This window comes from Dendronephthya gigantea, unplaced genomic scaffold (assembly GCF_004324835.1).
Source record: "Dendronephthya gigantea isolate DGI-Jeju-01 unplaced genomic scaffold, DenGig_1.0 000027F, whole genome shotgun sequence".
Lineage (NCBI taxonomy): Eukaryota > Metazoa > Cnidaria > Anthozoa > Malacalcyonacea > Nephtheidae > Dendronephthya > Dendronephthya gigantea.
The window spans coordinates 1,418,739-1,440,971 of NW_021163037.1; the positions used below are offsets into that span (position 1 = coordinate 1,418,739).

At 37.3% G+C, this 22,233-nt stretch overlaps 1 protein-coding gene across 4 annotated transcripts; it reads right to left on the reverse strand.

Annotated features, from left to right (window-relative positions):
• Positions 1-528: 528 nt before the first annotated feature.
• LOC114523438 (centrobin-like) lies at positions 529-18,141 on the reverse strand. Of its 4 annotated transcripts, XR_003687021.1 has the most exons (28): positions 18,022-18,141; positions 17,784-17,934; positions 16,989-17,083; positions 16,382-16,522; positions 16,072-16,107; positions 15,725-15,805; positions 15,240-15,455; positions 14,759-14,902; positions 14,012-14,104; positions 13,874-13,906; positions 13,666-13,746; positions 13,341-13,436; positions 13,140-13,217; positions 12,671-12,733; positions 12,530-12,585; positions 12,116-12,181; positions 11,848-11,974; positions 10,891-11,307; positions 10,265-10,338; positions 8,846-8,933; positions 8,561-8,639; positions 8,216-8,253; positions 7,400-7,474; positions 6,721-6,932; positions 5,976-6,138; positions 5,393-5,477; positions 2,237-2,400; positions 1,280-1,367 (listed from the first exon to the last, which is right to left on the reverse strand). XR_003687021.1 is itself a non-coding variant. In XM_028544355.1 (27 exons), the coding sequence occupies exons 1-27, from the start codon at positions 18,091-18,093 to the stop codon at positions 1,297-1,299; spliced, it is 2,931 nt and encodes a 976-aa protein (XP_028400156.1). In that variant the 5' UTR covers positions 18,094-18,141; the 3' UTR covers positions 529-1,296. The 4 variants fall into 4 exon arrangements, 3 of the variants coding, with proteins under 3 accessions (XP_028400156.1, XP_028400157.1, XP_028400155.1); XM_028544355.1 differs by lacking the exon at positions 2,237-2,400 and having other exon boundaries at positions 529-1,367; XM_028544356.1 differs by lacking the exons at positions 1,280-1,367; positions 2,237-2,400 and adding an exon at positions 4,174-4,651.
• Between the last annotated feature and the right edge of the window lie 4,092 nt (positions 18,142-22,233).

Sequence of the window (22,233 nt, forward strand, 5' to 3'; positions counted from 1 at the left end):
ATATGGTATACTCGACCCGAATATACCGAAATATTGTATACTCGACCATGGTCGAATGGCCAAAGTAGGTACCGAAAGACGGAAGTATAGGTACCGAAATTGAAATGTGGTATACTCGACCATGGTCGAATATACCGGAATATAGTATATTCGACCATATGACTCGGCCATGGTCGAATAATTTATAGAAGGGACAAATAAAAGGGGTCGATTGGCTTATTCTATTGTTTCATTGTTCTATGTACTCTATATTTTATGCCGAATATATCGAAAAGTAATATAGATATACTCAAAAAGTAATAAAGCTAACTTGATAAAATTTTCATGGTTCACTGTAAAGACAAATCAAATATTTGGTTCGGAGGTGATCATGAGGTAGTTCCGTTCAGTCTCGACGGTTAATATTTTATATAGATCGTATAAGTTTTATATTCATAGCCTGCATAGTTGTAGGCTCAGCTCCGAGGCAAAAATATATACAAATAAATAAAACCAATTCCGTCGTTTTGGCGTAAAAACCTGGTGAGTTATCGTGTTGACAAATTTTAATAATAGTTGAAAAAACTGGAAGAGTACCAAGAAGAGTACTGAGGGTGGAAAATTAGTGGCGATCTTTCCGGGTCAGTCATTTGTGGGAATATCGTCTAGTGTCGAGATATCAGAGAAGAGATCTCTGTCACCGTTAAAAAACTTTGTCCAGAAAAACGCAACACAGCGAAGATGAAAGGTAACATTTGCACCGAGAACCAGGTATAACATGACGAAGACCAATCGATCTGTGTCCGATGTACCAAGCGGGTAGATATTTTCCATGATATCCAAGGAATTACTGATGAATAAATAAAGGTTCTCCAAAAAATGTAACACAAGATACGACCAGTACACAAGAAATGGCACAGTATGTTTGGCATGAAATAGCCTTTCCGGAAATCCTATCGGGTGAACGTAGTTCAGTGTGTACACCATGGTTAAATTTAGGACTTTCAAACCTATCAGAATAAGTGGAAAAGCCTTCTTTGATGCTTCAAAATTAGTACGAACAACATAGTGGCTCAGTACAATGAGCATGATGAAGTTGAATGACCAAAATGATTGGTTTTTGAGTAATTTCTTGAACGAAGGTTTAAAACCGTAATAGGTCACTTCAGGAAGTTGAGATTCATACCAACAAGCATTGCAGTGGATGTTAGAATTGATATTGCAAGCCACGAATAGACAAACGACAAGGGCTTGGACACGAACATGTTCCGTGTGCAATTTGTGATTGGCGTTCTCTCGTACGCAAAACATGTCATGTCAAAAATAGCGAAAACAATGAAACAAAACAGACGAAGAATAACAAGGCATATGACAACCGAGATGGCCAACTAAAGGAAAAATAAATTTTGAATGAACAATACTGTCAATAGTAAAGAATTTTGCTTACGAGTATAAAACGTTTCAAAACTAAACAGTTAAGAAATACAATAATGAATATAGGACAACTGCTGAGTAGCAGCCTCACCACAGACAATACCAACTTAAAATATAAGCGTCTGTATATTAATATTTTTGTAATACGCGATATTTTGAAACGAAAAAATGGGTTACATTTTCCAACCATTGCAACTAAAATTGAAAGTGTTGCAGATTTTGTGTCAGCTAAGCAAATCTCTCCTTTTTTTGTAAATGATATGAGAAAATCGACATATTGGAAAACTTTATTTGTCTAGCTATAGACCATCTTAAACCTAGTAAACATGTTTTTCTCGACCATGTTGCACACGGAACGGAAAAAAAAACCAGACACAAAAAACGAGGCCATTAAGGCATCTACATTAGATACAAACGATAAGATCTATTTCGTTACTATATAGCGAAAGTTAAACACAAGGTGACACCTAAAAAGACGTCGTGAAAATGGCGTAAGCACAATCAAATATATATACGAGTAGATCAAGCCATATAGCTACATATACCGTCTTTTTGGCGTCACCTCGACCTCGTGTTTGCTAAATTATCAATATAGCTCTATCTAATCTCATTGCACTTTACAGTCACGGTTTAGCGATTTTCAAACCGATGCTGTACGTTTGCGCGAACAAATATTTAGCAGCTCCTGATATAGAATCTGAAAAGCCGAAAAAATTGCTTATATACGTTTAAACATGGTGCAGAAATATTTACACGAGACAACTGAATTTGTCTAGACAACATATTCTCGAGCGCTGTGCAAACGAAATCATTTTTAGCTTACCACATTCGCTGTTTTCATACAGAAAACATGTCGCAGCGTTCTTTTAACCGATGATCTTGATATTCTTTTAACCCCGACTCTGGCAGGCGCAGTGCTAGATGATGGAAAACCACCGAGTTCTACTGAATTTCTCTCTTGCATGTTGGACTCTTGCGACTAAGTGGCTTCAAAATTTGTATAAAAATGGCTTAAAATATGAAAGTATTTCGTGAATTTGTAGCGGATGGATAAATGTAAACGCCAAATAATTAATCAATCAGAAACAATCGTTGGTCGTACAATACTCCATTTGACATAAGGAAGTTGATAAACTGTGAGGGCCGATATTGAGAATGTGGGCGATAAAGGGTTAGGTTAAGTAAAAAATCACAGGAACGCATAGATGATTTTGGGGGTTTCTTACATCACCGGCATTCGTTGTCATTGCCGTTATCCCTGTGGTAGACAGACAAAATCTCTGAGCATCTGTCAGTTAAAACAAATCCGCGAGCACTTTTACGAGGTTATCTGAATACCTTCTTCTTTAGTATGCATATATAATTATAGTGTGTCTGCGCAGCGGTCTTTCGTAAGCATTAACTATTTCACTTTCATTTTGCTACTTCAATTTCAGTTTTATATTCGAATTCATATACGATTCCTTTCACATTCAGGAATCCCTAATTTCCTGTCGTAAACACTTATATTATAAGTGCAGTATATATTGGATTGTCGGGCGGAAATACAGTTTAATTAATTACATCGCTTTCGACTGGACGAGTTTGCCGGCAAGCTTTTCGTGATAGACCCTGATACCGGGAAACTCTCCATTTTTCTTCAAATTCCACATGTATGTTCTTTCTGATAGCTGGTATGCTTAACAGCCGTACTGTGGTTGCTGAATCGGCTTGATTTCAACTAATCATCATTCTAATACATTGTTGTCGCATCTGATTGTACTTCGCACTTTGTTGTCGCATCTGATTCTACTTCGGCTGGTAAACTATGTTGTGGATAAAGACTTCTGACTTAAAAGGCAGTAGGAATTCCTGCATCCAGTTGCACATAAGGTAGAAGTGGTCAGTAAGTGTCTCGGTTGAACAATAAGAGAAAGCTGCATGGTATTGTGGTCGTAAAAAGGTCGTGGAAACTACCGTCCAACGTTTGTTTTGAAAGATTTGCATAGCGGGTTGAACCTATGTTAATTTATATTCCATCGTTGCTTTTATTCTGAGCATACAGACACTGGGGTGAACTCATGCTGTTTTGACCAGCTGTTGACGTACTGCATGATGGCAGATTGTTCAGTTTTCGACATGGTGTAAATTTACATGCACGCTGTACACTGACACTGTACAAACTGCATTTCGCCACAGACAGTGCAAATACAGACCTATATTTCAAGTCAACAGACTATAAAGAATCCATCGGAAGTGAATTGGATAAATTATATTCTATGCCACTCAAGAGATACCACACAGTTATTGCAGTGATTTTAAACAAATGAAAGTATGTGTTCGAATTCCTGATGAATTCTTCATACAGTAAAACACGCATCAATACACTACCTGCTTGTCGTTTCGACTTGAAAAAAAACTGCTAGCTTTACGAGTAATAATAGAAGTATGTTACAACGTTTATTCATAATCTGCTAGCTGCATGGTTCTAACTTCAATCGATATACTCTCCCTATATGGCTATATAGCAAGAACAAAAAAAATTAGGTAACGTAATTTAAGACGTCGAAAACAGTATTCACATGTCATATTCATGCAAGTAAAACTGGCTAAATCAGTCAATGTGCATTCGTTTCAAATCCACGTATCTGGGTTAGCGTTAGTCGCAAATTCGATAGAAAGTTTCCCGGATTTAGACGGCGTAGCTTTTTGTCACAGTTCATATAAATAAACGTAATTTGCGTAAAGAAGTTACGACTGCTCAATCTAAAATCATTTTACTAATTACGAAATCAAAATCCTTGTTACCGTAACATGCATACAGTCTAGTTCTTTTGACTTTTATCCTGCTGCGTGGCTCTCGCATTGCATGAAAAGAATGCTCACAAAATTAGCCTGTTTGTTAGATGAGTGAGAACTGCTGCAAGACTATAATAGTAGGCAGGGATCTAAACGGCCGGCTACGCTTAAAATGCCAATTTCAAAGCTGGAAGAGCTTGGATAGTTTATTGAAATGCGCATGCGCATAATACACATACATACATAAAATACCACAATAATTAATGGCCACATACTGTTACGTATATAAATGTATTCGCGTATCGTATACAGAATGGCAACCACGGATAGGAGTAGCTCCATAATTCATGCTACACCCACATTATCCCTCTCCGCCGGTTGTCTTCACTTTTAAGTCGATTATTCTTTATCTGCTGTGGCGACGCGAACCGGTATCGTGCACGTCTAACTGATCATGAGTCTATATTGTCATCAAGATGATAATAACAGCGTTTAATATAATATTGCCCCTGTTAAATGCGTTATTTCCGAATTCCGAGATCGTTTATTTTGTAAAATTTCGTTTAATGATCACAATAAAGCCTTAAGGCTTAAAGGTTTTATGCTATCCTCATACGCTTTTCTTTGTTTACAACTAAAACATCATCTAAAATATTAAATCTGTATGTGTTTATTTCATGTCAATATCGTTTGGTCGAGAGTAGCAAGGTCGAAGGGTAAAGCACGCTTCAAATGTTGAATTGCCATGTGTCGTCGAGTATCATCGTGTGTAAGCAATTGATGGTCAACCCGGATTCGAATTCATTCGTTCGTGGGTTTAGTTCAGGCGCTAAGCCGTCTACCAGCAAACTTTAAACTCGCGTAAAGCTATATTGATTATATCACGTTATATATACTAACCCGGAAATCAAACATGTTCGTTGGCATCTGCTTTGAACCCTGTCAGCCCGCATGCACAGTCTACAGACAGCCTCGCCCGTGCAGGCAAATGATGGGAATCATTACTTTTAGAATACAATATAAATATAACATACAATTATACACACGGAACAGCACTACTTCCATGCTTTAGCACTTTTTCCCGTCCCTCTTTTAAGCGGTTTGGTCACGGCAGATGAAAGGGGCTTCCTAGATTTATTAGCCTTCTGATCTAGTTTACGAAAAGACGCGAGCTCAGAGTTGCTTGTTATAGTAGCTCTACCTGGTCGTCTTGTTTCGTCTTGAGGAAAGTTGATCCTGGAAACACTGCCGTCGTTTGTTGGTTCATATCTTTGGATAGGAACGTCCTATATGGGTGTGATCGTAATGTCAGTGACTTCAATGCACCGTATTGAGTGTGACACTGAAAACGCGTTCCTGTTGGCCAGGGGCCGGTTGTATGCAAGCCGGATAGCGCTATCCACCGGATAGTGGTTTTTTCAATCGCTTCAAAATCGCCTGTTATTTGCTACAACTTTGATTAAATCTTATTATTCCTAAATCGAAGGTCCTTTTTAATTTAATTGTTGCTTCCAAGCTGAAATTTTATCGCTTTTCGAGCATTTTTAGATCGGTTGAAAAAATCGCTATCCGGTGGATAACGTTATCCGGCTTTGATACAACCGGCCCCAGTACGAGAGTCAGGTCACAATAAATGATGACATTCAGAAAATAATTATATTTAAGAGTATAAATATTAATAGAATATTTATATTCGCCTATTGTTCATGATCACCTCAAACTTGGAATGTTTTATCTATCGTATAATTGGCACATATGATACATATTACGTATGACTAAAATACCATTATTTTTCCTTGTTGGGTATTAACTTCCAGCTTTCTTTTAGCTTTGCTCTGTTTCCTCCCGGGTTCCGCGATGTTTATTGCCTCTTCGAGAAAACTTTCTTTGTTGATTGGCTTGCCATGGTCCTTCGTCTTCGATGCCTCTATTCTTTCAACATCACCCCTGTGAGAATTTTGTGTGATATGAGCTTGACTTTTAAACTTTTAAACGTTCCCCAAAACTACACTACACGTCAACATATTTGTCAATGAATCACCATTGAAAGTGAACTTAATGAACCAACCATAATTAGGTAAACCTGAAATGGGGGCAACTGGCGCACTTTGAAACAATCTGAAATGATTAATGGTTAACAGCGAGGGAACCGGTTAGGTGACGTCGGGTCGTGACGTCAGACGAACCACGTGACCGAAAGGGATGGACGAGTGGCAAATCGCGGAGCAGAGGGCATTAACAACCCATCTGCGAACGAGCGATAACGTCGACAGCAGCAGCTTGTTACAGTGCTTTTGTCAAAGTGACTGGTGAAGAAATACATGATTTTAAAGAGAATACGGTACATGCTAAAGCATGAAAGAATCGAGTGATGAAATTTCGCTCAAAATTTTGTCTTGATAGACTTACTAGCCTTTAAAGTTACCGGGCATGACGGTTTTATCTATTTTATCGTCGCATTTTCCACCTAGAGTCCGGGGGCAAATTCACGAGGCTGTATAGCAGGGCACGGCCATAATTTATCTATACCTGATCTGAACCTCTCTCAAGTATTGAAACATCTTTTGAGGAGAGGGTAACTCACTGTCCATGTTGTCTTTTTGGTACATTTGAAGCAATCGAGTTAACTGTCCTACTTGTTCAGGGGTGAGGGTTGATTTCCCCGGAGATTTCCCAGGTGGTCTGTCTTTATTTGGCGGTGTTTGGGCGATAGGAATTTTACTGAAACGTTTACCAGGCGTCTAGAATGATGAGAAACAATGACTGTATTTAGGACGGCGAGAAGCATATCAATGGACTTTAATAACCATAGGCAGCCCGGTTATTGCGTTACCTGACGCATTGAACGGGCGCCTATGCTTTAACGAACATTTTCAGGTTGCCGATAAATATTAGAACACTACAGAAATTATGAAGTTTGTTTTAAAATCACAGCAATAAACGGACTAGTAAGAATTAATCAAGATGACATGTTGTTGAGCAGCATTGACCGGTTGGAACCTTATAAGGGAAGCCCTCCATAAGAGCCAAACCGCTCATTCCAGAAAACGACCGGTTGGACCATCCAATTGTATAGCGCGTATACGCATGCTTATTTTCCGTACGGGTGCATGTACTGGGAATTTTGTGTGAATTCTAAACTCTCACGCAAGGCGGTCAGATTGTTCCATCGAACATGCCAAAAACAAATTATATAAAGCATTAATACCGCAGCAGATTTAGTAAATGCCATTTGTTTCATATCACCAAGGTCTGAATATGTAGATTCACTAGATAGCATATCCTAGGAAAAGAATATAGGCGAAGCATATTTAACAATTATATATCAGCTGATAACCAACCTGCAGGTAGGTAAAGCCGAGTTGGCTAGCACTGAGCCATGTATAACGAGAGTGCAGAATGATGTAACTGTTTTATAATGCAGTACGGCATCGGGTAAAAACATGTATTTAGGCGGCTGTAATGGACTCATTTTTAATAGCAATACATTCCGTAATCTTAGCAAGGGAATATTGCTAGACAACCTGGCGCCAACACAGCTAGGCATTGCTTTCAAATAATTTGAATAGCAGCTTGATTTTATTACTTTGTGGTAACATGAAATTGAAAACGAATTCCTCACTTCCATTTCAATTATATCTGCAACCGTTGAGTTATTAAAACACGTAACAAAAAACAAACTTGAATTATATTTTTGTTCTATCGCTTATCGTTTTGCTCTCGAAAATTGGACACGGCTTTTTTTTGGGCCCGGTTTTATAACAAAGGCGTTCATGTAAACATTTGCATTTTATATTGAAGAATTCGTGATGCATGCTTGTCTAATTAAGGCTCTGTTACACGGTGCAATTTTTCATGCAAAATGTCACGACGACATTGCGAGACAAATTGCACGAGTCTTCGCAACGTTTAACATGCTTTTGAATGGCTATAGAATCATGGAGAGCAAGTTGCATCAGGCGTTGCACAGAGTATAGAACAGAAGCTTGTTTAACCAACTGCACAGAGTGTTGGCAGGACTTACTTGTTTCCCAGCTGGTAATCCATCAGGTTTACTGTTCTCTAGAAATAAGTATGCGATAATAACGTACAGTTGGTAAATCAATTGGCTGCATGCATGCACAGTCTTTTTTCATTTGTTTATAAAAGTTATTTTAATAACAACGATAAAAACGGTAATAATTATATTTGAGCTTTCAAAAACTTAATACCAAAGTTAAAGGTTATAATACAGAATGTCAATGATTAAGATGTCAAGATGAATCAGTGACTAACGCGTCGAATTGAACATAGTTCTGACGTCTCCAGAATCGAACAATACAAGAAGCCCTATATAACAATCCTAAAACAATAATAACAAAACACTTACCATTTCCATCATCCGATGTGACAGCAGCAATATCAGTGAATTCCTCATTACTGGTGTTGCTGGGAGATTGTTTCAAAAGCTGCAAATCCAAATGTTGAATTATAATTTAGATTACAGCATGATTTACGGTCGTCTTGCAGTGACTCGTCATCCAGTAACTGCTATAAGCTCAGTGTCGCACCATATGGGGAATATGCATCGATTAAATAAATATGTAGCGCAGCCTTAAATGTAAGTCCGTGATATTTTTCATATATAGGATTATGTTACATTACTGGAATTTACCTGACGAACGTAGTGGTTAAGTTCAGTTTGCCTGGATTGTTGTTGTTGTAGCATTTTCAAAACATCAGCACTAAGGTTCACGGTCGATCTTGAAATAGCAAATAAGCAAAATAACTAGAAATACATGCATGCAGAAACCCCTCGCCTCGGATTAACAAAATTAGTTAGAGCATAGGGTGGTAACATGATTGTTAGAAAATTTATGTATGTGAGAAAAAGAAATTGAGAAAAGTGTGGAAATATTTTTCTGCACGTGGAAGCACTGTAGTCATAGCAACTCGGAACGGCCGTATATTTTTAAAGAATCAAAGTTTACTCTCATATTTTTGTGAAAAGATGGCAAAAATACGACAAGATTCTTACCTTCCTCTGGAAGTTAAGTTGCTCATCTATAGTCAGTGTTATGGTAAATATTTTTGATTATTAATTACCATGAAATATAACATCAGACGTCTCATACAACTTCCGAAGTTTTATGTTACGCCTCGATTGGTTTTTGCACGGGAATGTTTTGATTTTCTTTTCATTTTGTCATTATGAAAACGGAGTTTATAAATGAAATTATAATGTCGTTTATCACATAACACATTCAGATTTATAGTGAAATACATTTGAAAATATTAAAGTTGTGTTTACCACAAAAAATTACTTTTTAAAGCTGTGGATTTTCATATTATATTTAAATATTATCAAGTGTAAAATCTTCCGACTGTATTATACACGGTGAATTCGGTCAAAAATTTGGTCTTGTTATTTGTTAAACCGTGAAAAGTCCTGACCACATTCGAGTTTCCCTCTAATTTAATAAAATACATATATTCTTCATTTTATGAAAACATAAAATTCATAAATTTCATCAAAATTTTGCGAAATGACAGTTATTCATTGACGTTTGAAAATACAAATTTTTGTCTCGACCAATCAAGAGCTTAGTGGTTCACACTGGCGCATGCGCATAACGTAGAAGACCGTCCATGGCGTGAGGTCCATTGCATAATGGCGGACAACTTTGATTTCGCATTTGCACATCGTGGGTGTAAATATCCGAGCGGAATTAGTACCCTCGCACGGTGCTCCGCACCGGCTCGGGGACTAATATTCATATAAAATTAGTAACGATAGGTTTCTCAGTTTCTCTGCCCCCCTAACCCATACAAAACTTCACGACCCACTAAAATAATTAATCAACTTAACAAGCTAACATTAATATTTCGTCATCGCATCATGCAACGATTGCATTTTTGAACAAACTTGCTCTATAGTCGAGGAAATGTGCACCCATAGAAAAAACAGCACCCTCTTTATATATTAATGTTCCCAGATCCGTCGCCAATTAAATCACCAGCTTAAATTAACTCTTGAATATATTTTTTTATTTATAGGGTCGCACAGTGAAAGTGATTCGACTTAAACACTTACTGTGGTTTAGTAGATTCTAAATCATCAGGCGATTGTTCCAATAGGCTTTCGTTTGTTGTTGTTGGACTAATCTCCTAAAAACAAGATTTATGTATAGTTATAGTATACTAAGCTCAAGTATTTCGTTGTGTTGGAGTTCGCACTGATCTAATAATACGCTGGAGATCAAATTGAAAAGAATTGATACATCACGCGAACTCCAAGAAGGACTTCCGAAGTACTGTAACAATGCATCTCAATAGTTAGGGCTCCAAGTTTTAAGCGATGATTTTAAAATCGTGAGCTGATGAGGACACCCGTTTAAAGAGTATTTTTTTGTTTTCCTATTCCTCAGAAGTTCATCAATGTTGGCTATGTTTTTTAATAAGTATAGATGCAATGTATTACTGGCATGATACACGCTCGTCACTTCTTTGGCACCTAGTTTGAACTCAACGCTTCCGGAAATTAGGCATGATGCAAAAGAACAAATATGACCCGCTAAAGGTGACACCGGCAACAACGGCACGGTTCTCAAAATGTTTTAGGAATCCGTTAGAATCTTGGGCAACAGCATAGTTTAAACCACCCACTATATGTTATTTGAGAAGGAATTAAGTTTAAGAAAATTGTGAAAAAATAAAAACCTCTTCCTCGATATCAGGGTCATGAGATTGGTAGCGTTCAGCGTGCTTATTTCGTTGACGTGTATGAATGTCGCTCTCTTGTAGCGTACGGTTCACATCATTCACAATTGGTTCATGGCTGATGTATGATGTATTTGGGTACGAGATGTGAGTGGTTGTATCTGCCGGCATCGTGGGAAGCCTAACCCAGTTGTGCACCGATTCGTCGCTTTCCATCTTTGCGACGTGGGCTGCATGTGGCGGATGTTGCATTGGTTGTTGCTGTTGTTGACCTCTGTTACTGACGAGTGAAGATCGAATCGCATGGCCATGTGAGTCGGGAGTTACATATGATGGAAAAGTACGAGTCGATTCTCGGAGGGGTCCAATGTTCGCGGCACTTGTAACCAGTGTTGGTGTCTGTCGTAACATCCACGTCTACGAAAAGGATCCATAGATAAAGTACGGGTAAACACACCCGAGTTTGTGCGTGTAACCATGTATGAATATTCTATAACTAAAGCTGCTTAAAATCTATAATAAGACTGCCCCCTCCTGGTAAAAACTTGGTGATTATTAAAATCATGCAGGTTGGGCTGTTTTTTGCATCCGACAAAATTAAAATTACCAGATCTGGTGAAGGTGCGGCGTAAATAAAGTAACCCAGTCTAAATTATCTTGTACTGATAAGTAAACAATGCATAAAATATACAAATAAATAACTACATATGTGAAAATAAAGAACTATAAATATTCGCAACATTCATCTCGATGTGATCAAATTCGAACCGAATATTTTCACCACCAAAGTACAAGATTGCCAAATCAAACTGTTCAAAATGTTATATAGGCTATAATAGAGCACAAAATATATTATTGTTTTCATGACAACACATGAACGAATTTTTATGCGAGCTACTGGAATTGTTCAATAAAAAACTAATAACTTGTTAGCTTTTTTTTAGCAGTGCTACATACCGAGTCATGTTCATTAAAAGCTCCTACTATCCCTACTGTCGAGTTTTCCGTTGTGGCAGTCAGCAGAGACATTGCTTCCGCACAGTGGGATTGCATCATCTTTTGAAGTCGAGTGATCAACTTATGTCTGGCAAAAATAAATATTGAAACAGTGATAAAGTTTTTGCCCGGCGATATTTACTTGATACCGATGTTGTTGTATGGTACATACATAGCTACGGCAATAACAACAATTACAACTATTTTAAAATTTTAATTGAATACACACTTTTCATTCCTTAACGTCTCTCTTTCGGTTGACACAGACATCAGATCTTTGTGTGATTTTGCTAATCTAATAAAACATGGAATTTTTCATTATCTTCAAAAGCCCGTGAGAAAACAACAGAAAAATGTGATGCTCATATACGGCAGTGTTAATCAGACCAACAGACAGTTCTACTGTGTAACTAAACTACCTCGATGCTTTGCTTTAGCGCAAGTTGCCCATTTGCATCGTTCGTGAATGATTCCAGTCTTCTTAACTATAGTCTTAAGGCGGTTTGGCATTACGTCCGCTAATGGAAAACAGGTCTTATAGTCTTGTTTTTCCTAGGTATATATACTAACTTTGGCCACAGTATACATAAAGGAATATACGGTGGGGTCACCCTAAAATTTATGATACACTCCGTTCGTTTACCTTTCTTCGTATTCTTCGTTAGTTTCTTGCAACTTTTTGTCGCTCTCTTTCAGTTGCTAAAGCAGATATGAAAAAATGCATAGATCAAGTTAGTAAAATTGTTTACTATAAAACTTACCATTGAAATTATATTAACCTCACCCGGTGAAAGTTGTTTAGTTGTTCTTCCAAATCACGTTTGTACTTCTTTGTTAACTCGTCAATCTTTATTATAAAAAGTAATGCACTGTACCAAAAAATTACATAATTTGCGTTCCTTGACTACCATACTGTATCTATTGTCTTTTTTATGTCATTTTCGAAAGACAAGTTCCACCCCAGGCATTAAGCAGAGGGTTAAGAAAAGAGGGTTGAACGGTCTTAAATTTGAGTGGAAATGATATATATACACATCTTATATAATTATATAAATCCAGTAACAGTTTGGGAAAATGTGTCAACTATCATGCAGTCCTCCCGACCTTATGCCTTTGCAATGATTGTGCAACTCTCTTGCCAAGTCACTGAGATAATTCAAGTGGTCGACTGATTTACAAACTGATTTACTCTAAGCTATACGATGCAATACAATATATTCACTGATTCGCATTATTCTATTCATAAATCTCACCTGTTTCTTGTGACCAATTTTTATTTCATTTTCACTTTTGCTCAGCTGGCTCTGGGCATCTCGTAAACTCTTACTCGTCTAATGAGCAAACAGAAAAGGTGAATATCGTATGCAATTTATCAAACACAAACATTCATTCAATATTATATATATATATATATATATATATATATATATAGGATATAGGCCAATAGGGAGTACTTGTCTTTCCAGCTCTGCTCGATGTTCGCTATCTTGCCTTGTGCGTTGTGCTTCGAACTTCGCCGTGAGCAGCGTTATCTCGGTTTTTAGGTTTTCCTTGAAATTAATAACACATAGTTATTTCGTGGTTCCAGATATGACCATGCGGAAGACATACAACTGCACAGCCGTGTATATGTACTTTACTTTGTATAGCCGACAATAAAAATTTCCATCAATTGGGGAAAATGCTTTTGGCCATTCGTTTTCTTAGAAGATACTGTCAATTAACGAAAAGTCTTTCATATTATTGCAAAATAGCGCTGGGTGACGTTTCTGAGCAAACCTTTTCTCGAAAACAAGTGTCCAGTTGGGCGGTTAGTTGTTGAACCTCTTTTTGCACTGCACTGAGTACACGCTGACTATCCTGCAACAATCAAATTACAAAATTAAAAGCCGAGTCGTAAATGGCACAAGCTTCGATGGCGGAACCGCACTGAAATATAATTATGCTATAAACGTGATAATTGTGTGTGAAGGTTGATCGTGAATACCTCGGCAACTTGCTTTTCTTGCTCAACGAGTGTCTGAAAAAAACAAATCAGGGTGAACCTTAATTACAAATAAATCTTTATGATTTTGTTAGGACATGTCCCCTTTGGCAGCCGTTGTACGCAGTGATTCAATCTAACCCTTTCGTGTTCCAAGTCTTCAGTGTGAGCTTTTGTTATGAGCTCAATTTGAGATTCCAACTGGGACTTCTCCTCTTGCCAATTGCGTCTTTCCTGAAACGCAATCCAAAATAGGATGAAAGGCAATCCAAAATAGCGTTTCATGATCATTTTATCATGTTATGAATGAAGTTCAAATCGTTTTTTCCTTCTCAATTCTTATTAATTAATGTACATAACATGTACACTACACCGCTGTAATTACACCACTGTAATTACACCGCGCTATATAGATTGTGGTTCGCTTATAACTTATAAGCTAGATAGGTCATGCATTACAACGACAACTCTAATGCCAGCACAACATAGAGGGAATAATCAACATTCGCTTGCACGCAGCTTAAAGATTTATGTTTGACATAATTGTTTTTTGATGTTCCAGAAACTTGCATGGCATGGAATGTACTGCATTGTAAAAACGAACTTTTACCCGTGGCCGTGTGTTAATTCCAGAGGTTATTCTAGCTTTATCTGGATTACCACGTGTGTTTGTCAGTTTGGTCGTGTCAAATGCAATTCAAACAATAGATAATGATGATAAACACCATTAAGCTTCATTATCAACTCATTATCTATTGTTTCAATTGCATCCGACGCGACGAAAATCTGACGTATAACCTAGGCCTTAGAGAGTAAACAACTATAATGAAGACACAATAACGCAGTTTAGTTTTCCACTTTACTGCCTTTGTATCTTCTTTGTCATACCTGTTCAATCAACTTTTGTGATTCTTGAGCTTTTTGGACATCTTCCTCTAGACATTCAAAATCCCTGTCTAGATTTGCATTCTTGGCTTTCTCTTCCTCTAAAAGGTGGAGAATTTCGTCTCTTTCCTGAAGTGAAGCAGTAATCTATTTGGAGGAAAACATACGGTCTTAGATATTTTACAAAAAGGACCGCGCGACATTCCGCACAAAACAAGGTACAAGTTAGCTGCTTGCTGTAAACGTTTAAAGCCCGCTGCACACGAGAGCTATCAGCTGAGCTAACGACTTTGCGAGGCAGTTAGCTCAGCCCGAAAACCATCCGCACACGTGAGAAATTTGCCTCTCATGGCGAATTCCTCACGAAAAACTATCCGCACACGAGAGTAACTTGCTGAGATAACAGTCACGCGTGGTCTTTGCCTCAGCTAATAAATAGCGTGTGCAGCGGGCTTAATGTGTGTAATGGTGGATTATCACAAACCCGAGCGTCTTTTTCCCTCTCGACATTTGCGGCTCTTTCTTGCTCCTGAGATAAAGCTTCGGCGGCCAAAGATAAATCTTTTTCAAATTGGGCTAATATCTCCTGCTGCCTTTGCTGAAATTTTGCGTCATTGTCGTGTTGTACTTCAAGTTTGCTGATCGTATCGAATTTTTCTTCCTCGTGTTTTTTCCAGTCTTCAACCACGTGTGCAAGTGTCTAGAGAATATGAAAAAAAATCAGGGATAACAAAATGACTATTCCTATGCATCAAACCTCTTGGTAGACTCGGACTCCAGAGTCCAGATATGTTATATAGTACTTCTATAGTTGAACACTTGCACTAATAATTATTTGGTTGTTGTGGTGTTTTTAAACTAACTCTGGGCAATTTATGTTTCATCCTTGCTGCTATGACAAAAATTTATTTGTCCAGTCACCAACGTGGGTTTGAGCCCAACTAATATCAAAGACAGTCGTTCACGTACTTTATCAAGCTGGTTTATCATTACATCTTTCTTCCTATCGGCAGAGACAGCAACAGCAAGCTCTTGTTGGGTTTCTAGAAGCTGTAACGACGCATGTAAGATGACGAGTGGCTAAATTCACACCAAAATTGTACAGAATAACTACATGCAGTTGCAGTGTGCGCAGTTCTCATTTGTTCCCATTAAACGAGTACCCAATGCATACATTCTGTGTATAGCTAGGGCTAATAGGAGGAACCTCATCTGAAATCCAGATTAGGTGTCCAGACTATAGACCATTTGATTGTGATTGTGAGATGTTACCAACGGCCCTCTTCCTCCTTTAAAAATATCAACAATTAAATTACCTTGGATTGGAGAACTTTAATTTGCTTTTCACAATGCTTGAAAAATTATGAAAAAGGTGGTTTATATATAATATAGTAAATACTTGACAAAAATATAATGCAGACAATTTAAATGTATCAGGTTTCGTCAAAGTACAGGGAATTGCAAATTCCCTGTTAAATATATATAAGATTCTATAATTCACGTGTCTTTGCGATCTTTCGCGGGTATAAAATATAGAGCGCAACCATGACGCAATCATTTTAAATCTCTTACGTACGAATGCGTAAAGCACTTTATTTTTTACTTGCATGGAAAAAAGTATCATACCTTCCTCTTGGACCGTTCTTTTTGGAGGGTTTCGTTAAGAAGCGTGTTCTCAAGCAACAGAGATTTATCATAGTTTTTGTTTGATCTTTTTGCAGCGTCTGCATCTTCACTGAACTTTGTGGAATCACCAGATACTCTAACCTTATAACCATAAAATATGTTTGTTTACTCCTCACCAGCACTATTTCGCTAAATTGTAACCATTAATGAAAGTGAAAGTGGTTATTTCCTGTTTGAACTTGACGAACTAAAGGCGGTTTTCCACTAGGCGAAATTTTTCAATCGAACGAAATTCTTCGCTCGATTTCGATTTTCTCTTCAATCGTGACCGGTGAAGGGAATCCGCTACGGTCGAATTCTCACAATTGAAAAGAATATCAGACAAAAAATTTCGTTCGGTCGAAAAATTCCGCCTAGTGGAAAACCGCCATAACGTGTGAGTTCACATGTGGTTGTTCCAATGTCAGGCATAAAAAAATAAATAACCACATGCGGTTGTTGCAAATTCACATGTGTGCAACATGTTGTTTACATACGAATTTCCACACGTGGGTTTCGTAAGTGATGAAATGTCAAAGAATCCACGAGAAATATTTGAATTATTTACCTCTTTTGTATCTGTGTTGAGATAGTTGCTCATGAGATTGGCTGTGGTAATGGTGGGGAACATGTCTTCGTCACGGGAAGAGAAACGCATTTTATCTACAGTTTAGTAAGAATAGTGAAACTATGGTAAGAGCTCGTTGCAGCTGCTGGTCAATTATTAGAGAGCTCGACAACGGCTCCCGCTTTGGCAACGCGATCAGAAAGCGGCACCTAATACTAATGGTTGCACCATGTCACAGCGATCCTTGTTTTTTAAATTCTGTTGAAATTCGTTTGAAGATCCCTTTTTAAATGTTAGTGTCATGCAACGGAATGAGGGTAAAGAAACGAAACGCCAATTTTCAAGAGCAAATAGGTATAATTGTTCCACCCAGCCTCCTCCACAGGTCCTAGGCAGGGAGAGAGAGCCTATATATGCACATGGAACCCCAACGGAATTGGGTGGGGAGGGGGTTGGAGTGTGGGATAAATAACGCCTGCTCCAAGACGACGCTCCAATTTAGAGCGTTTTTTATGGCAATTAAAGTAGAATGGAATTGGGATTATCATATACTGCTAAGGATAGATTCATCCATACCACAATGTCGCTTATGAACACACAAGTTGCATGACAGATATAAATTTCCATACCAAACCCCGATCCACGACAGAAAAATAAAATTATTCACTGCATGCAATGAGGATAAGTATGGCCTTTAATTGTCTTTACGGGGATTCTTGGTAATGATGCACACACGGTTTTGGGAAATTTTGAATATATTATGAGGAAAGCGATGTAATCACTAAAGATACAAACCAGGAGGAGTATGGGTTGACTTTGGTGATGTTTTGTCAGCTTGAAGAAAATGTTCAGAAGATTTAAGCATGCTCTGTAAGGACAAACGAACTCTTTCCATTTCCTGAATGTCAACACTTGTAAGGGAATCGTTTTTACTGCGCCCAAAGTCCTGAAATATATAAGGGAAGGAACTGAAGAAGCAAGCTTGGTACGTTTTGGAAAAACCGAAAATAATGCATTCGGTACTTCAGCACACCTTCTCATTGCCCGGGGTGGTGACAGGTGAGATAGGACTCCCCGCCTTAGCAGATTTTGAAATTTCCTCCATGGTGGTAGAAACAGCTTGGTAAAAGCGTTAGTTAACAGTGGGTATCATATGATGCTGATACGGCTGTTGCATTGTTCCAGGCTAAAAAATAATAAGGTAATATAAGGTGTATAAGGTAAACGAGAAAACATTATTTGCAGAATTCGCAATGTTTCCTCAGAATTATTTTCCTGCTTTCCCACCCGCGAAGAAAAGTTTCTAGGAAGGCAAATATCTTTCCTTGTTTATCCCCTTCCTGATTTGCGTCCATAAAAATAATGAACATAGCTAGACGTGAAACATTTGCGGGGTGCAATGTTATTGCAGCACAGCCTATGCATAGTTTGCCAAGGTCTTATAGACAAGCAAGTGTAAATATAACGGTTGCTTAACACACAGATTACAGTACGTGCAGTGAACCATAATGAAACAGACAGATTATTTCTTCTTCTCCCAACAAGCGGCCAGGTGTAACGTCTGACTTTTTAAAAGCAGTCCAAACTTTTTCCCAATAACACATCTTAAATTGCCTGTTATACAACACGTTGTTGTGGAATTTCGGCAAAACATATACGTGGTCAGAATTCAGAAAAATATATTTCACTCGGGAAGATCTGCCAACAACTTAATAAATGAGCTACGCCTCTTGCATAAATTGATTGATCTCATGTTTAAAAAGTTGGATGAAAATAGTCTGCCTTTACTGCTTTTTTTTTATCACTTATTAACACATTATCACATATTATCACATAAAAGTCGGTGTTTCGACGGCCCAAGTTTTGGTTTTCGAATCCTTCAAAAATTCTTGATACAGTTGGGAGGAACACGATGGACTCCAGCAATAAAGCCAGCTGTAACATCTGACTTTATTAGAGAAGTCCAAACTGTTTCTGCCAAAAATGCATAAATCTCAACATGTCCATTTACAACTCGTTGATGTGGAATCTCTGCAACAACATACAAGTGGTCAGAATTCATCAAATTTATTCCCTCGAATGCTGTGTGGGTTTAGCCTGCAGGCAACGTTCTTGTGAAACCTGGTACACATGCTTTACCACCTGCATAGATTTATTTGAAATTTCTCCACTCTCCTTCCTTTGAAATTTCCCCACTCTCAACGAGTCAATTAGAATTTTTCAAATAATATTTTGTCCCAGCCAAATACTCAGAATAAAAGTCTATTAATCTTCTGACAAGCTAGCTAACAGAATTCTTTATTACAGTGTTTTTATCACTCACATATTAGTTAATCTTGCACAGGGTGGGATTGGGAACAAAGAACAACTTGTTAGATTATTCAAATTAAATAGAATCAACATTTATAGACATAAGATACAAGGTACGGAAACAAAACTTCATTTACAATTTGTATGTGATATATTTGGAAAAAATCAAAAAATCAAGTTTTTCATCTTGGATATTTATTGCCTATTCAATAATTGGTACACATAAAACAGGATGTGACTATACAATTCTGTCTATATTATATGTCAGACTTTCTATATTATATGTGAGAGCATTTTGCAAGAAATTTTTCTGTGCATGTCAGATGGGATTAACAACCGTCAGTAAAAGTAAATGTATACCATTTCTATAGCTTCTATGATTATTATTTACAATAGTAATAAATTACATTTCTTTGCCTCTAGGATTTCATTCTTTTGTGCAGTATATTAAGTGAAACAAAAAAAATTCAACATAGATTTTTATGTTGATTCTACGCCCAATATCTCAGTTGCACAGTACATATTTTCCACACTGGACCACTGCTGCAGTCTCACAAAGGGTGCAACTGTACTCCACTTTGTGCAAATGCTTATTGTAACAAATTTGCGAGCCGCGGAGCCGGATATTTCAAATGACTTTCAATATAACTTTCTACCCTGGAATTCTCGTAGGATATCCACGTTTACAGAAATATTTAAGTACCAAAGTTGGAAATATCTGATGTATTGGAGCAAATGATCGCACAGATCGCATACTCTGGCAAGAAGTTTACATGGGATGCCGACATATATAGAAATAATTGGAATAGCATGGTCACTATACATGATCATTTGTTGGTTTATAATATTTTAGTTTACTATATTTCGATTTTATCCCCACGAACCTTACCTTATTCATAAGTTGAAAGTACTATCTTAAACGCTACAGGGTATTGCAAAATATGACCAAATCCCGTACGAAATAACCACCAGACATCACTTTTTCAGTTTGATTTTTTCAGCGCCATTTTAAATTCGTCCCGCTTCGTTTATTAAGCAATGTAATTGGTGTAAGCCGTGTATTCTGTCTCCGTTGTCATGGTGCCGATGACGCCTTGTTTCCAGATTGTTTCCTCGCGCGGCCATTGTTATTGAAACATAACATATTACATAATTATACAATATATAAGATTGTAATAATATATGTGACATGATATTTTCAATTTCTCGGTAAATTATTATTTACTTTCCGCCTGCTTTCTTGGAAAGAAGTTGCCAAGAGATCACCTCCAGTATTGACAAGCTTTGATGGTTTGTAATAGTTGTATCTGTGTAAACTGTAGAAGTTAATTTATGTCAGATTTAACAATTAATATATCTATATGTACTAATTTAAAAATAATGTATCAATGAGGTACATTGCCCCCTTGCCAACCCCTACGGGATTTGATACATTTTAAACAAGTACACACTGGTATTATCCCATGGCATTAAACATATTATTTCCACCCTGTCACAGAATACCTATCAGAAGAATAACTCTATACTATTTTTTCGCAAGTGTGATTCATCATGATTCGTCACTTAGCAAGTGCATTTTTTTGAGGCTGTCACCCCCCTGCCAATGTCTAAAATCAGCGCATTTTTAGTACTGGCAGGGGGCTGACTACCTCAAAAATATGCACTTGCCAAGTGACGAATCATGACGAATCACACTTACGAAAAAAGTACAGGAGTTCTACTTCTGATAGGTATTCTGTGACCCTGTGGAGTGTGGATATAGCTTAATTGTCAAACATTTCAAAGAGGATAGCTTCAAAGGTCTGTTCAATGTACAGACAGTACAGTGGCAAATTCAGAAAACCTCTAGTATTGTGTTAGGGTTATTCTAGGCATAGAGGTATAGCATTTTCTTTTAGTATACTATAATAAGGCAAAAGACCACTTAGATTAGCCAGCTATCTTACATATTTTGGATTAAATTGAAAAATTTCTGATGTATTAGTATTGAGGATCTTGGATTTGGTTAATATTGAGGGAAACATTCACATGAAATGCACCTTTACATAAAATTTCAATATCTGAACAAATTGACCAACTTTCGTATAATTTTGTTGGTATGTTTGATTGTTTAGATAGTTGAAGATAGATAAATAGATGGATAAAGGTATTTTACATGGAATTAACACCCTTACATAAAATATGTCTGTGCAAAATGACAAGCTGTCATACATGTTGGCATGTTTGGTTCTTTTGATAATTGTTGATAAACAATTGCAACAGCTAGATGGACATTACAACTATGCGATAATTCAAAATCTTTACCTTAATTGCTTCCTCGATGTCTGAGGTTTTTTTAATAGAAAAATACTAAACTTTGTCAGCTATAACTTGATGTGATCAGCACAAGAGCAATTAATTAGCATCCAAAATAAATGACCAGCTTATTGTAAAGTCAAAACATTGCTGCAATGAAAAATTTTGTCGTTCATCTCAAATGTACAATACTTTATAAAGCAAATCAGGATATTTTCTAAATTGTAAAAAGCCATTTAGTTTGTAGAAGGCCAGGTTTCTGTTCTCTCAATCTTACATAAGTTTTCAGAGTAATAATTTTTTATGATATAATTGATATATGGCATTGATATATTGCAACATTTTGATAGTTATATATATATAGGCAAATTTAACATGGAAAAAAACTAGGGGTTTTGACGTTTTTGTGGCCTTGAACGTTTCACTTACCACTCTTCAGAGGTTGTGCAGCTTTGTCAGAAAAACGGTCCGCCATTTTGTTTTTGCTCAACCAATCAGAAACTAGCAGACTAAAGCAGTAAAGCCCGTTTTCCACTGGAATTCCCGCATGCGAAGCAAAAACGGGCTTAACACTGTTATATATTATATCTAATCTGATGGCCACTCCAGTCTCCAGAAAAGACATGTTTATGTCTTCAGA